Genomic DNA, 21,404 nt, shown 5'->3' on the forward strand with positions numbered 1-21,404 from the left:
TGAATTCATTAATTGACGAGCCAAGTCTTGCCGTGTACAAAGCATCGTGGGTAATGTAGTCATTGATCGATACAACAAGCATTTTCTCAAGAAAATCATTTTAATTTGTGTTAATTCAGTCTAACATACAATATACACTCTATTTATGATCATGTCTGCAAAAACTGTTTTCCCCCCAAAAAAACTTGGTGTCTTACTCGTGCAACAAGCCTTTTTGAAGTGATTTTTGATGTATTTGACAAGATAATGACAATTTATTATCAATCAGGTTTAATTTCAAATCTAAGGGGGAATTAATTCATTCATTGACGAGCCAAGTCTTGCCGTGTGCAAAGCATCATGGGTAATGTAGTCATTGATCGACACAACAAGCATTTTCTCAAGAAAATCATTTTAATTTGTGTTCAGTCTAACATGTTACAATCTACACTCTATTTATGATCACATCTGCAGAAACTGTTTTTTTCCCCAAAAAAACTTGGTGTCTTACTCGTGCAACAAGCCTTTTTAAAGTGCTTTTTGAGGTATTATACAAGATAATGACAATGTATTATCAATCAGGCTTAATTGCAAATCTAAGGGGGTAATGAATTCATTCATTGACGAGCCAAGATATGAAAAACACTCTACACACAATAAATTGTTGATTCAGAACTCCCTATCCATTTGCTTACTCACTATAGTGTAAAGTGCTATTGTAGCCCTACGGAACAGTACCTGAAAATACAAACAACAAATCAAACCCTCTATTCATTCTTCCATGATTTTGATGATTTGGTGAATGTTGTGAGGCTGATTTACACAGACACATTTAGGTTAGGTAACCATCAAAAATATTTGCTGCTTCCCACTACTTTCCCTTTTTTCACTTCATATTGTATGAGTCCTTTTAAATGTCATCTAATGTACATTAACCATCCTAGTAATGCCATTTAGGTCACTTGAAACTCAACGTCTAGTGAATTCCAAGATGTTGCATCAGAAAAAACCGAAAACTTACCTTTGCCCTCAAACCTTCTTATACAATATTTTGTTGTGAAGTTGACACTTATTCTCTTCCTGCAATACAAAATGACCTACCATAATGGTGCGCGAAAAAAGTTGCATCAATCTCTGAATCCTTATTTGTGAAGAAAGAGCAATAACAAAGCCATGATACATTTGTATAGCTTAAACAATTCACAAACACATCATCATATACACTGCCTATGCATGTATGTAGCCTACTGTGACATACAGTACAGTACGATGTGGTAAGCGCAAACATTATTGCCACAACTATATTGTGATCTTTTGCATATTACTTGTGCAGATCTCAACGACTGTTTTGCGTGAACTACCTCTCTACTGTAATAAAGGGACACATCGTTATATGTATTTCACCTTTTTTTTTTTTTAAAGACACATACAGTCAGATATGTGTTTAGAAGTGTTTGAAGAAAGTTCACTCTTATCACCATTCATCAGTAACTGTTTGACCCTTGCTCTGCAGCACCCTGTTGAATTTGATCACTGCTGGTTTCTTTAGAGGGCAATGAGTTGGTCACAGTCATCCTGAGATATGAATATGACATAATTTCCGATGTTGATACTCTGGCCAACATTATCATGCTTCTCTTTGATCACATTAATAGTCCATTTTAATTCTAATCACTGCTTTCCTAGTGTGACTTCATGATAGTACAGGTGCTTGTGAACACAGAACTGTGGTGAGTAGAAACCATTCAAGGAGGAAATTGTGCATATTTTGCTTTAACATTCCCCTGCAGCTATGAGTTCCCCGGGTCGCCCTGCTAGCCTGTCTCTACGTTTTTTCTCATCCTCTTCTTCCTCAAAGAGTGTATGGTGAATACTCAGCAGCTGGTGTGTAGGGGCTTTGGTGAGAGTCGGTGGCTGAGACCCAAGATTCTCAGCCTCCGTAATAGGCTCCCTTGGAGGAAGAGGAGGAGAGGGTTTGGGACTGAGGAGGTCCTCACTGGAGGGTGGGTTTGGGCTACCGCCATTTACAAATGTGCTGGTGGGCAGGGTCAACGTAGAAAAGGCAGCAGCAGTCGATTCTGGAGAGCAAACTTTAGTCTCTGGAAAAACAAGCATGAAATAACAGTTAGAGATGCTACCTCAGTCGAAGCATTTAAGTCCCATCTTAAAACTCATTTGTATACTCTAGCCTTTAAATAGACCCCCATTTTAGACTTGTTGATCTGCTGTCTCTTTTCTCCCCTGCCCCCTCTTCACGAAGGAGAGGGGGGGCACAGATTAGGTGACCACAGATGACGCGCTAGCTGTTCAAAGTTGGGACGCGGAATGGACCACTCATCTGTGCATCAGTTGAGGACATCTCTGCGTGGCTGACTTGTCTCCACCCAAGACGATCTCTGGCTGGCCCCACTATGGACTGGACTCTCACACTAGGATCTAGATCCACTCGACGTCCATTGCACCGGTCGCCCAGGGGCGGGGTCCCCACATCTGCGGTCCCCTCCAAGGTTTCTCATTGTAATCCCATTGGGTTGAGTTTTTTCTTGCCCTTATGTGGTATCTGAGCCGAGGATGTCGTTGTGGCTTGTGCAGCCCTTTGAGACACTTGTGATTAAGGGCTATATAAATAAACGTTGATTGACTTTGAATATCAACTGAGCAACAAGGAACACTCATGACTCACATGAAGGTACCAAATTGGCCAGCAGATTTAAAACAATGTCTTAATGATCAAGGACAAAGTTGCAAATTATAATCAAATGTGATTGTAAGCATTTTTGTGAGCAAGTTTTTCATCATGACTTATGGCTCTTTGATTTGTCCAGGATCATTATTTTCAGTGATGTTGAGTTGACCTGGAAATATTTTCATGATGCATGATGTATCAATATTATAAACAAACATGCTCCTCTGTGTAAATTCAGAGTGAAAGGTAAAAATAATCCTTGTTTTTTTCTCCTAACCTGTCCAGTCTGCTGAAAGAAAGGGATGATGCGTGGGCCAAGGCAAGAAATACCAAATAAGGGGCTATCTGGGTGTTTTTTAGGCAGCTCAGAGATCGCTTTACTTCTTTTGTCAATAGGTCAAGCTCTGAGTTTTATCTTGCGCAAACCATCGGTAGCTTAAATGATCCCAAGAAAATTTTGGAAAGTCATAAAAACTTCTTATGGAAGTAAAACCACAAATGAGATGCCAACTAGTATTGTGAAAGACTCATGTAGTCTAACTGACAAATCAGCCATACTTAATTGTTTTAATGAACATTTTATTTCTTCAGGGTCTTTATTTGACTACTTATCTCCACATCCAAATCAGCCGAATGTTCAGAAGGTTTGCATGTCACCATCTCTTCACACTTCTGTGGCTCATACAGTACATTTAGTTTTACTCCTCAAGGAAGCCTTAATACTGGCGGATCCTGGTAAATCTGCATGTCCTGACAAACTTGAGCCCTTCTATTTAAAGTAAGCCGTTGATTTTATTGCAGAACCTCGTACGCATATTTTTTCATCTTTCCTTGTTCAGTAATGAGATTCCTAACATATGGAAATCGGCCTTTGTGTTAGCTTAGTTGAAAGAAGGTAATCCCACAGCTGTTAACAACTATAGACCCATTTCCAAGTTATGCACCATAGCTAAAGTTCTTCAAACAATTGTTAAGGAGCAACTTAAAGAAATCTTAGACACTTATGGTCTGCTTCCTCAACATCAATCAGGTTTTAGAAAGAGACATAGCCCATAACCGCTGCTACCAAAGTTGCGAATGACATTATTAAGGCATTGGATTGCAAACAATATTATGCAGCTCTATTTATCGACCTGTCAAAAGCCTTTGATGCGGTCGACCACATAATTCTGGCAAACAGACTGCATAGGATTGGTCTATCTCAGCATGCTGTAAAGTGGTTGGACAGACCCAATGCGTCCAATTTGCTGGGTGTACCTCAAGGTTCCTTATTAGGTCAATTGTTGTTTTCCATATATGTTAATAATCTCTGTGATAATGTGTCGGATGCTGCATTCCATTTTTATGCAGATGACGCAGTTTTATATTGTTCATCCCCCGCAGCAGCGCAAACCTTTGAGCCCCGGCAGTCTGAATTTGATGTTGTTCAGTCCCAGCTGACTCAGCTGAGACCAGTGCTAAATGCAGAGAGATCTAAGGTAATGTTATTCTTCAATGACCAACAACCGCCATTGAACATTCCAAAAATATCAACTGCTCATAGGGTTGAACTCGAAATGGTCATGTTGTTTAAGTGCTTGGAGATTGTTATTGATGAGAACTTGTCCATTAAATCTCACATAAAAAACTTGTGGATGAACTTAAAATTACATTGTTTTTTTTGTTTTTTTTTAGAAAAAAGTCCTGTTTTTCCCTACAAGTTAGAAAACGCTTGATTATGACCACTTTCATGCCTTTGCTAGATTATGGAAACTTGCTTTTTATGAATGCACCCAACACTTATTTGCAAAAACTGTAAATACTGTATATCACTGCGCCTTATGTTTTAATACTGGCTGTGGCAACCTTGTCCAACATTTCACTTTGTACGCAATGGCAAACTGTCCATCTAAATCACTTCTTGGTCTGGCACCCCTTTTATGTGTGTTCTTGTATGTATAGAGACTCCAGTCACTACAGCTTAAGGTCACATGACATCCTTTGATTGATTGATTGATTGAGACTTTTATTAGTAGGTTGCACAGTGAAGTACATATTCCGTACAATTGACCACCTAATGGTAACACCCGAATAAGTTTTTCAACTTGTTTAAGTCGGGGTCCACTTAAATTGATCTTAGCATGTTTGTTCCTAGAGCCAACACAACTCCTGGGAAAAAAGCTTTTAGATTTGCTGCTCCCTGGCCATGGAATGACTTGCAAAAAAATCTGTGATTGCCTGAGCTGATCTCTTTAGGGGAATCTCAGGCCATTTTAAAGGATCGAGAAACTGTTTCTGTTGGTCTGAATATTCTCATTCATCCAGGTCATTGTCATCTCAGGGCATTCAATCGATTGCAACTGGACTGTTTGGTTTGTCTCAGGGCATTCAATCGAACGTCTTCTAAGACAAACCAAACAGTCCAATCGTGATCAATTGAATGCCTTGAGGTGTATCTATTGGGGATTGTACTAGTTTTTAAATAGTTTTTACTTAAACAGCAAGCACATGTTATATTTTTTTGACGTATCACGTGTTTTTATGTTAATATTTGCAAATCATTTATTTGTGGTTGTAACTGTGATGTGTGGCTGCTGCTGTTTTTGTTGTTATTTGTATTTCTGTAACTTTTCACTCCTAAAAAAGAGATTTTAATCTCAATGAGTTTTTACCTGGTCACATAAAGGATATTGATTGATTGATTGCCCAACAGTCAATTACACAACCTTTGTAAGTCGTGATCCTAGACTAGCTTTACAAAAATCTGCTATATAAACCACTATACAGATTGTGCGTCAAATACCGTAGCTTCACTACATCACAGATTAAAGGCCTACTGAAACCCACTACTACCGACCACGCAGTCTGATAGTTTGTATATCAATGATGAAATCTTAACATTGCAACACATGCCAATACGGCCGGGTTAACTTATAAAGTGCAATTTTAAATTTCCCGCGACACTTCCGGTTGAAAACGTCTAGATATGATGACGTATGCGCGTGACGTCACGGAGAGAACGGAAGTATTCGGACCCCATTGGATCCAATACAAAAAAGCTCTGTTTTCATCCCAAAATTCCACAGTATTCTGGACATCTGTGTTGGTGAATCTTTTGCAATTTGTTTAATGAACAATGGAGACTGCAAAGAAGAAAGCTGTAGGTGTGATCGGTGTATTAGCGGCGGACTACAGCAACACAACCAGGAGGACTTTGAGATGGATAGCAGATGCGCTAGCCGCCGACCTCACCTTGACTTCCTCCGTCTCCGGGCCACCGACCGCATCGGTGATCGGGTGAAGTCCTTTGTCGCTCCGTCGATCGCTGGAACGCAGGTGAGCACGGGTGTTGATGAGCAGATGAGGGCTGGCTGGCGTAGGTGGAGAGCTATTGTTTTTAGCATAGCTCTGTGAGGTCCCGTTGCTAAGTTAGCTTCAATGGCGTCATTAGCAACAGCATTGTTAAGCTTCGACAGGCCGGAAAGCATTTACCGTGTATTTACATGTCCATGGTTTAATAGTACTGTTGATCTTCAGTCTATCTTTCCAGTCAGGAGTTTATTTATTTTGTTTCTATCTGCATTTGAGCCCGATGCTATCACGTTAGCCCCGTAGCTAAAGTGTTTCGCCGATGTATTGTCGTGGAGATAAAAGTCACTGTGAATGTCCATTTCGCGTTCTCGACTCTCATTTTCAAGAGGATATAGTATCCGAGGGGTTTTAAAATACAAATCCGTGATCCACAATAGAAAAAGGAGAAAGTGTGGAATCCAATGAGCCCTTGTACCTAAGTTGCGGTCAGAGCGAAAAAAGATACGTCCTGCACTGCACTCTAGTCCTTCACTCTCACGTTCCTCATCCACGAATCTTTCATCCTCGCTCAAATTAATGGGGTAATCGTCGCTTTCTCAGTCCGAATCGCTCTCGCTGTTGGTGTAAACAATGGGAAAATGTGAGCAGCCCTTCCTCCTGTGACGTCACGCTAATTCCGGTATAGGCAAGGCTTTTTTTTATCAGCGACAAAAAGTTGCGAACTTTATCGTCGTTGTTCTCTACTAAATCCTTTCAGCAAAAATATGGCAATATCCCGAAATGATCAAGTATGACACATAGAATGGATCTGCTATCCCCGTTGAAATAAAAACATTTCATTTCAGTAGGCCTTTAAATAAAAACAACTTGTTAAAATAACTTTTTTTAAAGCATATTTTGCATGCTTTTTTTTTCTACCTAATTAAGTTTTTATTTAAAGGGGAACTGCACTTTTTTGTGAATTTTGCCTATCGTTCAAAATCCTTATGAAAGACATGATGACGGATGTAATTTTTATGCATTCTAATATTAAGTACATTAGATCAAAAGTCAGCTTACAATGGAGCCTATGGGAGCTGCTGTATTCTGCCTATGAAGCCCTTCAAAAACATCAAAACACCTCCACTAAGGTTTTATAAACATGCTGTAAGTATATACAGTATATGTAATGTAGTAACAGGCATATTTATAATAACATTTAATATTTATGTATTTGGATCATTTTAAGCATACGCAGCACATTAATTAAAAAAACTCATCACAACACTTTTTTTTAGACAACATTACTGATTAATACTCACTGCAGACTTCATAAGAGCCAACAAACATAATAAAATGTCACTTACTGTACAATGTTTGCTGTCATTAGGATGCCGACTGCGAGGATGTTAATTTATTCCCATTTAGATTTAGAATGCCTCATAGTCCTCACAAAGAAAAGTGGGGTGGGTCTTTTCATGTCGTTCTAGCCATTTCCGGGTCTAATTTGATTGTCATAGTGTACGAGCATGTCGAAGTACGTTCTCAGCCTTCTTCTATCCAGGTGAGAGACATTATTTATGATCTATAGTAAACTCCCAGGAAGCAAGGAATCGCGAAAGCAGCAGACCACTCGATGATGTAAACATTGGCACACAAGTTAGTGATCACGGCGCCGCTATAAATAGTTTGTGTGGTAATCTGTAAATGTCCTTGCCTATTTCTGTTGTCTGCACTCCATGTTCACTCTCTCTCTCGTTCACAGTATGGAGTGCAGCTGACGCAAGGCAGCAGCACACACCTGACTGTAATTAAAAACAGCCTATTTAACCAGGCTGCTGACAACCGGTGAGCGCCGGAACTTTGCCATTGCTTGCAACCTGTTGGTCGTGCCAAAAGAACTCACTAGTTCATCGTGTGCTTTTCATCTCAGGTTGGCCCGTATTATTCCTAGCCTTGTCTAGCGTTTTATTTTGTATCCAGTCTATTTACTTCTTTCATGAAGTATAGTTTTCCTAGCCTTGTCTAGCGCTTTTAGTTTTGTGTGTTTTTTCCCTCTCAGTAGTTTTTTACATGGTTTGTTTTGTGTTTTCCACCATCGCCTTTGTTTTGCTACCTTGTGCTTCCGCCTAATAAAAGGAAGAACAATTGTAAACACAAATTCGTCTCTGCATCCTTGGGATCCACCTCACCAAACCCTAACAGAAAGTTCCGGCCAAACTATGGAACCCGCAGAGACAGACCCCTGGAAAAGAGCATTGCAAGGCCAGGCTCAAAGGATCAACCAGCAGGGGGACCAGCTTGACCACCTGAGCCGAGGTCTACAGGGGATGTCGGAGCGTCAAGACGCCATGTTGGAGCGAATCAACATGCTGTTAGCCACCGTCGTACCCACCTCGACCACCGTGCCTGACCAGGCATCCACCCAGCCTACACAACCCGCTAGTACTAGCAACATACGGCTTTCCCGACCCGAACGTTTTTCCGGGGAAAAGGAAGACGTAAGACAATTCCTGACGCAGTGTGAACTTCATTTTGAGCTAAACGCTTCCGCTTTCACCTCTGAGCGGGCTAAGGTAGCGTTTGTGATCTCTCACCTGTCTGGCCGTGCTGGCACCTGGGCGACTGCAGAATGGAACCGTCAGACCACCTCCAGCTCCACATACGCGAACTTTTCCAAATCCTTGAAGCAAATCTTCCAACGACGACTCCCAGGTAGAGAGGCAGCGAGATCCCTTTTCCGGCTGCAACAGGGTTCACGACGGGTCGCGGATTACGCGATCGAGTTCCGCACCATGGCGGCCGATTGTGACTGGGGTCCCTCAGCACTATTGGACGCTTTCTTCCTGGGTCTCGCGGACGAGATTCGTCACATGATGATCCCGCTGTCACTCCCGACGAATCTGGATGATCTCATCGAGCTGGCGGTGCAAATCGACTTCCGCCTATTGGAGGAGAGGAGGGATCGACTAGGAAGACAAGCCCCACCTTGCAGCCAATCAGCGCCTGCTAGACCTGCCATCTGCAAGACGGAGCAACTCGAAGACAACCCCCCTTCATGGCAGATAGATGAGCCGATGCAACTGGGAGGCCACCGACTCACCGCCGCCGAGAGGGAACGTCGCGTTCACCTCCAACTCTGCCTATACTGTGGGGCCGCTGATCATCTCATCTCCCGCTGCAAGGAACTGCCGCGCCCCGCCGCACGGCCACGAGTGCGCCCTCACTCGCCAGAGGACACGTCCACCAGAGGTCGTCGTTCTCCTTCGCTGGCCGCAGGCAGAATGCAGCTAAAAGGTACTCTTTCTTGGTCTAACCAACAAATAGACATTTGCGCTCTCATTGACTCAGGAGCAGATGATAACTTTTTGGATTTTGAATTCATGAGACTCCATAAGATTCCTGTTGTCAAACTATTTGTGCCCAAGAGGGTGTATTCTCTTGATGGGCGCCTATTAGCCAGCATAACCCACCAGACACTCCCACTCAACCTGCGCTTGTCTGGAAATCATTGTGAGAAAATAATTTTTCTTGTTGTGCCATCACGGTCCGCGCCCGTCATTCTAGGGTTAACCTGGTTACATAAGCATAACCCGCACATAGACTGGCCTCGTTCGGCCATTATTAATTGGAGTGTAACCTGCCACACACATTGTCTTCGTTCCGCAGCAGGATCTCGTACACCGCCACCCACCGCTGTTATAGAGAACATAGACTTGACAAACGTGCCCAAGCACTACCATGACTTAAGGGCGGTGTTTAGCAAGGATAGAGCACTCTCACTTCCCCCCCACCGACCCTACGATTGTGGCATTGATTTGCTAGCCGGGGCGGCGTTACCATCGACCCGTATGTACAAGGTGTCTAACACCGAACTCAAAGCACTAGAAGAATACATAAACACATCTATAGCTGCCGGCCTCATTCGCCCTTCGACCGCACCTGTAGCCGCTGGATTTTTTTTTGTCGAAAAGAAGGACAAGTCCCTACGGCCTTGTATAGACTACCGCACTCTTAATCAGATTACTATCAAGAATAAGTATCCTCTACCACTCCTTGATTCAGCTTTTACTCCATTACAATCAGCAAGGTTTTTTACTAAACTCGATCTACGTAACGCTTACCATCTTGTTCGCATCCGAGAGGGGGATGAATGGAAGACCGCATTCAACACTCCTCTCGGACATTTTGAGTATCTTGTCATGCCTTTTGGACTTACTAATGCACCTGGCGTTTTTCAGGGTTTCATTAATGACATTTTTCGGGACATGACAGGTCGTTTTCTCTTTGTTTACTTGGACGATATATTAATTTATTCATCTACATTTGACGAACATGTGCAGCAGGTTCGGTTAGTCCTTCAACGATTGCTCGAGAACAAACTGTTCGTCAAGGCGGAAAAATGCGAGTTTCACTCATCCTCCATTCCATTCTTAGGTTTTATCATTGAGGAGGGTAGACTCAGACCGGATCCCGCTAAGGTAAAAGCAGTAGTAGATTGGCCCACTCCGGTTTCCAAGAAGCACCTTCAGAGATTCTTGGGCTTCTCTAATTTTTATAGGCGATTTATTCGTAATTTTAGTCGCGTCGCTGAGCCACTTACGAGGCTAACCTCTACTAAGGTTCCGTTTGAATGGGGACCCGAAGCCAATTCCGCGTTCTTGAGGCTGAAAAGGTTGTTTACTTCTGCCCCTGTTCTGTGTTACCCTGACCGTTCTCTCCAATTTTTTGTTGAGGTGGACGCTTCTGATTCAGGTGTAGGGGCCGTACTCTCCCAGAAATCTACCACCGACCAGAAGTTGCACCCCTGTGCTTTCTTCTCTCGTCGCCTATCCCCTGCTGAGAGAAATTATGACATTGGCAACAGGGAGCTTCTGGCGGTCATTTTGGCCCTTCAGGAGTGGAGACATTGGCTGGAAGGGGCGGAGCAACCATTCATCATCTACACAGACCACAAGAACCTGTCCTACTTAAGGACCGCACAGAGACTGAACCCCCGCCAGGCCAGGTGGCAACTATTTCTGACCCGTTTTAACTTTATCATCACTTTCCGACCTGGTTCTCAGAATGGGAAGCCCGATGCCCTGTCCCGTGTCTACTCTTCATCCTTTGAGAATTCTTCACATGAACCAATTGTTCCCCATACCCACGTCATTGGGGGACTCCAGTGGGACATCGAGCGGCAAGTCTTGGAGGCCCTGAAGTCGGACACATCTCCTCGGGGCTGCCCACCAGGCCGGTTGTTTGTGGCTCCTCGGCTCCGCTCCAGCGTTCTGGATTGGGCACATGGGTCGAAGATCGCTTGCCATCCAGGTATTCGTCGCACCAGTTTTGTCCTCTCCCAGCGTTTTTGGTGGCCATCCATTCTGGCAGATACGAAGGCGTTTGTGGCAGCATGTCGGATCTGCGCCCGGAACAAGGCATCCCACCAGGCTCCAGCAGGACTGTTACACCCATTACCCATCCCCTCCCGCCCGTGGTCACACATAGCTGTGGACTTTGTCACAGGACTACCCCCCTCCGAGGGTAATGACACTGTCTTGACCATTGTGGACCGGTTCTCGAAGATGGCCCACTTCGTGGCCCTCCCCAAGCTGCCGTCAGCTCTTGAAACTGCCCAATTATTAGTGCTCCACGTTTTCCGGCTGCACGGCATCCCCACTGATGTGGTATCCGACAGAGGACCACAGTTTTCCTCGGCCGTCTGGAGGGCATTCTGCAAATCTCTGGGGGCCTCCCCTAGCCTGTCCTCCGGCTACCACCCTCAGAGCAATGGACAGACCGAGCGGACCAACCAAGACCTGGAGGCAGCCATCCGGTGCACTTGTCATCAGCAACCTTCGACCTGGTCTGAGAATCTCCCATGGATCGAATACGCTCACAATTCCCTCATTAGCTCCGCCACCGGCCTGTCTCCATTTCACGTCGCCTATGGGTTCCAACCACCAGTTTTTCCTTCTACCCAACCCAGTGCCGACGTCCCATCTGTTACTGCACACCTACATCGGGCTCACCAGGCTTGGCGCAACACCAGGGCGGCGTTAAGAAGAACATCGGCCAGGAATCAACTCTTAGCCAACCGCCATCGCACACCAGCCCCACACTACCTGTTGGGACAGAAGGTCTGGTTATCGTCTCGGGACCTACCATTGGCCACCGAATCTAGGAAACTGGCTCCCAGGTTCATTGGACCATTCCCCATTGCCAAGATCATCAATCGTGTTGCAGTCAAGCTCCATCTCCCTAGATCTCTCAAGTGCCATCCTGTTTTTCACGTGTCCCGCATCAAGCCTGTCTCATCCAGCCCGCTCAGTCCTCCGGAGGTACCGCCTCCTCCACCCAGGCTGGTGGATGGTCACCCAGCATTTACTGTAAACACCATCTTGGATGTGAGAAGAAGGGGAAGGGGTTTCCAATACCTGGTGGACTGGGAGGGGTACGGCCCAGAGGAACGGTCATGGATCTCTAGATCGCTTATAATTGACAAGGACTTGATCAAGGACTTTTACGTTCGATTCCCAGACAAGCCAGGTAGGTCGCCAGGAGGCGTCCGTTGAGGGGGGGGTACTGTGGTAATCTGTAAATGTCCTTGCCTATTTCTGTTGTCTGCACTCCATGTTCACTCTCTCTCTCGTTCACAGTATGGAGTGCAGCTGACGCAAGGCAGCAGCACACACCTGACTGTAATTAAAAACAGCCTATTTAACCAGGCTGCTGACAACCGGTGAGCGCCGGAACTTTGCCATTGCTTGCAACCTGTTGGTCGTGCCAAAAGAACTCACTAGTTCATCGTGTGCTTTTCATCTCAGGTTGGCCCGTATTATTCCTAGCCTTGTCTAGCGTTTTATTTTGTATCCAGTCTATTTACTTCTTTCATGAAGTATAGTTTTCCTAGCCTTGTCTAGCGCTTTTAGTTTTGTGTGTTTTTTCCCTCTCAGTAGTTTTTTACATGGTTTGTTTTGTGTTTTCCACCATCGCCTTTGTTTTGCTACCTTGTGCTTCCGCCTAATAAAAGGAAGAACAATTGTAAACACAAATTCGTCTCTGCATCCTTGGGATCCACCTCACCAAACCCTAACAGTTTGTCTGCATTAGTGCTCATAATAACAATATTACAGATACTTGGTTAATATTCAAGTCACAAAATGTAAATAGAGTATTGTTGGCGGTTTTTAGATTGTTATATATTGGGTTTTATGGGCGGAATAGAGGATCTCTCATAGGCTCTGCTGTAAGCAGACTTTTATTTACGTTTATTTAATTTTTAGAATGCATTTTTTAAAAATCCATCCGTCCTCGTGTCTTTCATAATGATTGTGAACAATAGGCAAAATTCCCAAAAAAGTGCAGTTCCCTTTTATTATTATATCGGGATGTCTCGATCAACATTTTTGACCTCCGATGCCAATTACTTTTTTTGTTTTTTTTGCCTCAGATCTGACTTGGTTTGTAGAACTGAAATTGTTTTATAGCAAGTAACTAAAGTAAACACAATAACACATTTTCATAAAGCTTTTTTGATTACATTTCAAATTTGCTTGTATTGTGGTAAATCGGATGATTTATGTGGTATTAAATGCTACATACCGTTTTTTAAAAACAAAATACAGCGTTGTGTGCACAATAACTAAACAAAAACCACTATTGGGTCCCATTTAAATTATTTAGGGTTTGCCCTCAAAGCCTTCCTGTATTCAGAGACTTACTCTCTGAGTTAATAAACAATAACAAAAATGACTCCATTTGTAATGATAATAACAAGAAAAACAAAATATTGACCTTATCACTTTATTATCGTTTATACACTGTTACGTATAAATAGTATCGACACCTGGACCGATCACCCCTATTTTATTTACATTGACGCTTTAGAGGTTTGCTTCTTCTGTTGTCCTGCACTTTTGTGTGTGTGTAGCATGTTTAGCCATTATTTTTTGTCTGGCCTTACAATAATGATATTTGGAAGAAACTTAGTTTATTTTCTGCCATGGTGGTGTTGATTAGTATCTTAGACGCGGCTTCTGGACGACGAGCCGGTGTTCTGAGAAGACACTCACCCTCCTTGAGTTCATGCACCTCCTGCATTTGTGTGAAAAGGAATATGGAAATGTAATAGTGTCTCCCTAAGCGTGCATCCATTTTGAAGGAATCGTTCACGTGAGTACAATCTTTAGCATGTAAACACTGGGACACAGCTGCGGTCATATGGACATTTCCAGTTTCATATGTGTTACAGTGCAGTATTTGTCTTATTTTCTATTGTTGTATTGTGGCATTCAATAAAGTTATTCACCCAGCAGGACTTCCGTTTCGGGAACTATGCTAACAACAAGGGTGTTCATTTTGGTGCTATTTTTACCGCGACAATCCCAAATTGACCAACTTTTGGCAGATCAAAAATGTGATGCAATTCCTCTCCAACTCCTGCCTCATCCTCATTGGTGAGCCTTTGACACAAGTGATATTAAAAGACAACAACAGGAAGTTTCAGTGCGGCACTTCAGGCTAACTTAGATAAACTGTGAGCAATCAACAGCTTTGTGGAGATGCACTTTATCATCCACCTCGATAACATAGCTTTGGCATGAGCTATGTGGAATGGCAATCCAAGATGGAATGTTAACAAGTAAGAACAAGGCTAATGGTTGTAACTGCGATTGTGCAGTTCACCAACATTTGGCAGAAAAACACACAACACATGGAAGCCCAGTTCTAACTTACAAGAATTACCCAAGATGTGACAAAGCGTTTCCACGTTGTGGCCGTGTTGTAGTGGCCGGGTGACGGCCATAACAATGACGCTTGGAGAATTCTCCGGGCCATCCGGTGAATACTGTAGTCTACAATAGAATGCACGCAAGGCTACCATATTGGGTAAAAGGAGTGTAAAGTTAACTATATGGGTGTTATTTATTTAGAATGTCTAAAACAGTTTTTATCCTCTAACTGTAAAAATATTAGATTCATTAATAGGAACCCTACTTTGCAGGAATCCGTTTATCGTGGCCCCTTACCGCAATAAACGAGGGACGAATGTATATCTTATTTTGTTCAGGGTTACAGAGAAGCTGAAGCAGGCTTTCCACCGAATGGTATAGTTCGAGTTAATTCGTCACCGTGCCATTCAGCTCTGTAAATCCTGCTTAGGGTTGTGTTAATTAATGTGGTAATTAAACGAAATGGCTCCATAAATTCTGTGATTTCCTAGCGGCGGGTTGGTGTAAGCCCTCTCCACACGAAATTTGAAAAACTGCGGTGATAAAAGAAATAAAAATCCATCAACACCGTAACGCCCTAATTATGTGCTGTGGTTAAATAAGGTTTAAATGATTGAAAACCTGTCCCATGTTTCTTGTAACACAAGCTTGGTTTTACCTGTCCGTATATAAACACTAAAGCCGAAGTTTTAAAAAACGGTTACCCTGGCTGGAATTTTCAAAGCACTCATTAGTTTCGGACAAACACCTATGTTACTTTGCATGTGGACAAAAGACCAAGGTAAATTTATTTTTAAAATAACAGACGTAGCAAGCCCACCATACTGTACTACAGCAAACAACACCCAAACAAAAGGGTGCTGAAAAGATACACAGTAGTCACAAAAATGGCGATCTTTTACAATGGAAACACAAAAAAATGGGTTGGACTGAACCAAAACATTCTATTACTACTCCTACTACAAAACATACTGCTCGTGTCGGTTTTAAGGATACTTCTCACATTAATAAGATGTCAGCATATGGTAAAACAAGTTCATAGCTTCTGATACACTTGAATACAATCATTTGTTCGAAAATAAATTCTGAGCCAAACAAGGTAACATAGGCTTGCAGTAACTTACCTGTAATTGCACCAGAAACGTGAACAATAGTGTGTGTGCCTTCAATGTATACTGCATCCATGTTGTGCTCTGATGGCAGAGGGTTTGTGGTTGTGGTCTCCACTTTGGGTTTACGAATGGTCAGCATGTATGGGTGAACATCCAGAGAAAAGTTCCTTGCGTGCTTTTTCTCTATTCCGCTTATATCTACAATCGGAAATGAATACATTGATTAGATCGCAATATTGCCCTTCTCATACATTTCTCTGAATTTTCATGAGTCACTCAGTTCTACAGATAAGCTAAGCCTATGTGACTCTCTCAGCTGCACTATGATAGAGGCTATCAATCTTCTAAAGGAGGGAACCAAATCTCATAGTGAGAAGCACAGAGAGAGGGAACTCACCGCCCAAATGAACCGAAGTACTGTGCATAATTCCAAGATAGTGCTTATCATAGGACAAAGGCACAACATATAGGTTTATACCTTTTGTTGCAGGATGCTGTGTGCTCTTGCTATCCTGAAGGGGTGCAATAAAGCTGTCTGCTACAGTCTTTCTCCGGAGTGGTTTAGGTTTTTCAGGCTTGGCATTATTCTCCAAACGATTCAGAGTAAGAGGTTCCTTTTCAGGAGTGGGAACAGGTCAAAACACCATTAACAATAATCAACATGTAGTAATATTTAAAAAAAACATTAAATGGATGCCCTGTTTGTGGTCGACTTTCATTTGTTGACATGAACTACACCAAATTATGGTGAATACAGTGGAACCCGTTTGAGTCAACATACGTCAGATTAGCTAAATCATGTTGACATAAATATTTGTCAAATAAACCAATGTTTTCATGTTTACTTTTCCCAGAGACACAAGGAAAATGAGCATTAACAAAGGTTTTTCTAACCTACGGTATCATATTCATCTATTTATGTGGGTGCATTTTGTTAGTTGCGGAAAAATCTTCGCAGAAGTCTACTGCAAAAGAAAAAAGTACCTTTGGGCCAATGCTGAAACTTTAGAGGTAAGAGGCAGGCCCTAGGATACGATACCGGTACCTGTTTCCGGTAATTGTATGTGTGTTAATAAATCTTAATTGTTTAACAAAAAAATATTATTTTTAATGTGAGCTGATTATGATAACTGTGCTTTCCAATTGTTATTTATTATTTTCTTATTATATTTACGAGTCACATTTGCAAGTATTGCATAGGAGACTTTGCATGCGGTTGCAATTCCAAGACGTTAGATATAGTAGTAGTTGCCTAGTTAGAAAATGGTATTTGCCATGAAGCTGAATGTGCCAGTATAGTCTTATGTTGAGCCAAACAAAATGTTTACACTGTGAATTTTGTACTTATTACACAATTGCTGTTTGATTATAGAGTCTTCATCTGATTTGTAGTTTTCATTACCAAATTATTAGTCTTAAAATCACCATGTAAAATCCCTAAAGTTAATCAGCAACTTGACTATGGCAAAGCCAATGTAAATTAGCATGAAGCAAGCACATTTTGTAAAGTAGGGCCTTACTGTACTTTTCAGCGCCTTTTTGCTTTGTTGCCATGGGAAATTTCAAAAGTTTGCCTACAGGCAGGGTGGCTAAGTCCACTCTGAATTCTGCTTAAGTGTTTCAGCCAGTCTGCGATGAGGTGGCGACTTGTCCAGGGTGTACCCCGCCTTCCGCCCGAATGCAGCTGAGATAGGCTCCAGCTCCCCCCACGACCCGAAAGGGACAAGCGGTAGATAATGGATGGATGGATGGATGTTTCAGCCAGTCTTAAGTTTGCAGCCGGACGTGATGTCACGACCAATAAAGGTATTGAAATATGTCACCCTTTTATTTTCCGCGAATCGGTAGTACTGACAAAATTTGGTCAGTGGCCTATAAAAATACTGAATTCCGCACCCATCCCTAAACACATGTCGACATAAACTGACCCATTTTAATAGAAATGACCCTTTTTGGGTTTCAAATTAAACTTTGACCAAGGCATTGAACCACGGCACCGCATTGTCAACACCGGCTCAAGCGACCACTTGTTAGTGATAAGATGAACGCAGTAGACCACGACTTGGTCGTCATAGACAGGTTGTCGAGTTTATTAAATTCTACTGTGTAATTGCGTTTCTCAAGAACATTTGAGTCCTTACTTACCTTGAATGATTGTGGAAGAGGATTTGAGGAGGGGATCCATTTAATCTTCTTGCGTGGTCGTTTGATGACCAGCGGCTCTGAAGCGATCTCGCCCACTCCAAGATCTGAAGGATCCATGTTGGGATCTAATGTTTGGATGCCCGAGTCCCTCACAGTCGGCGTTGCATCATGGTTGGACTGTGCCAGCGCAGCCAGCAGCTGCCGGACCACATTATCATACATGAGGTCACTCTCGTTGGTGATGAAGTCCAGCCTGTTTAGAGACTTGATGTGGTCCCTGTTCTCGTTGCAGAACATGGCCAGGATATTGATGTCACAGAACTGAGACTTCTGCCAACGCCGCCGTGTTTTGATACCTACTTTGTGAAGTTTGTCAAATACAAAGTTAGATTTACGCACCACAAACAAATGCAGCAGATTAAGCAGGATAATGAGGTTCATAGTGCAGAGTAGCGCCAGGTCAACTGCCGCCATGATTCTTTGTAGCTGCACAGCCGGCAGCTTGCAGTTTACCCGTAGCTTAAGCTCTGGATAGCTGCTAATGTCTGGGAGCTCGCCAAGGGAACAGGTAAACTCATTCTGCCTTTGTCGGGCATAGTAGGCGCTCAGGTAGGAAATGGGGATGGAGCTGAGGCAGATTATAGCCAAGTGGCGTGCCAAGTAAATCTTAGCCAAAAAGTTGCTTTCGCCTCGTCTTTCTAAATACTTCTCAAAGAGATTTTGCTCGGGACTCTTCTCCTTCTCAGCATTCTCTATGATTTCTCGCCTCTCTCGCTCAGTGATGCCAGGTCCTTTGGATTGGATCTGCTTCTCAATCTTGGGGGCGCGGCCCTCAGCAGCTCGGTGATAGCAGTTATCAATCTCTTGAAGCAGGAAATTAAGTTCCGACGTAAGCCGAGTCGAGGCCAGAAACTCCCAGCCCAGTGCCGGGATGTACATGATGCCGGCGAAGGCCAACAGGGCGTAGGGCAAGAACTTGTGCTCAAACAGTGAAGGACAGAGGTGAGAGTCCACACCAAGTCTTGCATCACGCAGCTCTGTCCAGCAGTAGCCTCTCGCGTACAGGGCCTGGTCTCGGGTGAAGTTGTGGGGTGTGTAACAGTATATGGACTCCTCTGGAGAATGAAGAAGAAAAAAAGTGTTACTTTAAAATGTGTTTGGAGATCAAATAATTATTTGCCATACTATAACGAGTTGGGCATCGCTTTGATTTGGGCGATTCTGATTCAGATCAAGTTCAGATTCAGGTTCTGTTAGGGGCATGGTAAACATATCAGGGCAGCATGGTGGAACAGGGGTTAGTGCATGTGCCTCACAATACGAAGGTCCTGAGTAGCCCTGAGTTCAATCCTGGGCTCGGTATCTTTCCGTGTGGAGTTTGCATATTCTCCCCGTGACTGCGTGGGTTCCCTCCGGGTACTCCGGCTTCCTCCCACCTCCAAAGACATGCACCTGGGGATAGGTTGATTGGCAACACTAAATTGGCCCTAGTGTGTGAATGTGAGTGTGAATGTTGTCTATCTGTGTTGGCCCTGCGATGAGGTGGCGACTTGTCCAGGGTGTACCCCGCCTTCCACCCGAATGCAGCTGAGATAGGCTCCAGCACCCCCCGCGACCCCAAACGGGACATGCGGTAGAAAATGGATGGATGCATATAAATATCAATCCTTTCAACTTGAACATGAATGTTATGAATGAGTACACTTTCACAAAAGTTCCACTTTATTTTTGAAAACCTCATAAAAAGTTCATGTAGTAGATCGTAGTAGTAGACATACTTGCCAACCCTCCCGGATTTTCCGGGAGACTCCCGAAAACCTCCCGGGACAAATTTTCTCCCGAAAATCTCCCCAAATTCAGGCGGAGCTGGAGGCCACGCCCCCTCCAGCTCCATGCAGACCTGAGTGAGGACAGCCTGTTTTCACATCTGCTTTCCCACAATATAAACAGCGTGCCTGCCCAATCACGTTAAAGCTGTAGAATGATCGAGGGCGAGTTCTTGGTTTCTTATGTGGGTTTATTGTTAGGCAGTTTCATTAACGTTCTCCCAGCGCGGTAACAACACACAACAACAGCAGTCACGTTTTCGTCTACCGTAAAGCAGTTCGTCTGCCGTAAACAGCAATGTTGTGACACTCTTAAACAGGACAATACTGCCATCTACTGTACATATGTGACAATAACATCTACGGCTTTTAGAGAGTGCAGTGCACAACTGCGCACACAACAAGGAAACGAAGCAGAAGAACGAGGAAGATACAGCCGTGGCGACGCCGACGACGAGTAAGATGAAGAAATACGCTTGTAAGTTCCAAGCCGCAGCTGCGATTGGACTTGGATAGCCTCCGGGAAGAAGTAGTGGACTACCAAGTGCTTGGCAGTGAAGATCTTCCTCAGGAAGCAAAGATTGACCGGTTTTGGGCCATGCTAGGGAGAGATGGAAGATTCCAGACTCTAGCGCATTTGATGAAAGCACTTTTGTGCGTGCCACACAGCAATGCATCATCAGAGAGGGTGTTCAGCATGGTTAGAAAAAGAGTGACAGAGAATAAAACAAGGATGGACAATTCAACCCTTAACTCAACAATGAGTAGATGAGTGTTATGTGTGTGTATATGTGTAAATAAATGAACACTGAAATTCAGGTATTTCTTTTATATATATATATATATATATATATATATATATATATATATATATATATATATATATATATATATATATATATATATATGTATATATATATATATATATATATATATATATATATATATATATATACATATATATATATATATATATATATATATATATATATATATATATATATATATATATATATATCTATATATATATATATATATATCTTTGCTCGTTGCCGGCAATATATATATACATATATATATATATATATATATATATATATATATATATATATATATATATATATATATATATATATATATATATATATATATATATATATATATATATATATATATATATATATATATATATATATATATATCTTTGCTCGTTGCCGGCAATAATTCAACTCTTCCAAAACAAAATAATCTGTTTTAAACATGAGATGGAGTAAACACAGTATGTGAAGCCATTCATTTTAAAATAAATTATTTTGTTTTGGAAGAGAAACATGTGAGAAGATCTTGCCTGGTGTCATTATAAAGATATATAATATATATGTCATCATCTTACATGACACATTTGTATTAGTGTCTTGTATTTTGTATTATTTCCTGTTCAGCGCTCTTATTTTTGGTTCCACTTGCTGTTTGCCTCCATTTGCCACCTTTCTCTGATTGGCAACCAGGACACACCTATCCTTGGTTGCCAATCAAAACACTTTTTATGCCGGCCCTGTCCCCACATCTGCCGTCCCCTCCAAGGTTTCTCATTATGATCCCATTGGGTTGAGTTTTTTCTTGGCCTGATGTGGGATCTGAGCCGAGGATGTCGTTGTCGCTTGTGCAG

The 21,404-nt window shown here is 42.6% G+C and overlaps 1 protein-coding gene across 1 annotated transcript in view; it reads right to left on the reverse strand.

The window, feature by feature from the left end:
• Positions 1–210: 210 nt before the first annotated feature.
• panx2 (pannexin 2) overlaps positions 211–21,404 on the reverse strand; it is a 29,064-nt gene continuing 7,870 nt past the window's right edge. Inside the window, exons 3-6 of the mRNA XM_062036148.1 lie at positions 17,910–19,024; positions 16,243–16,378; positions 15,777–15,962; positions 211–2,078 (exon numbers count right to left, since the gene is read on the reverse strand). Coding sequence (XP_061892132.1) covers positions 1,753–2,078; positions 15,777–15,962; positions 16,243–16,378; positions 17,910–19,024 — 1,763 coding nt within the window. The 3' untranslated portion in view covers positions 211–1,752. The remainder of the gene's footprint in view (positions 2,079–15,776; positions 15,963–16,242; positions 16,379–17,909; positions 19,025–21,404) is intronic.

The sequence above is a fragment of the Entelurus aequoreus genome, linkage group LG24 (genome assembly GCF_033978785.1).
Source record: "Entelurus aequoreus isolate RoL-2023_Sb linkage group LG24, RoL_Eaeq_v1.1, whole genome shotgun sequence".
NCBI classification, from domain to species: domain Eukaryota; kingdom Metazoa; phylum Chordata; class Actinopteri; order Syngnathiformes; family Syngnathidae; genus Entelurus; species Entelurus aequoreus.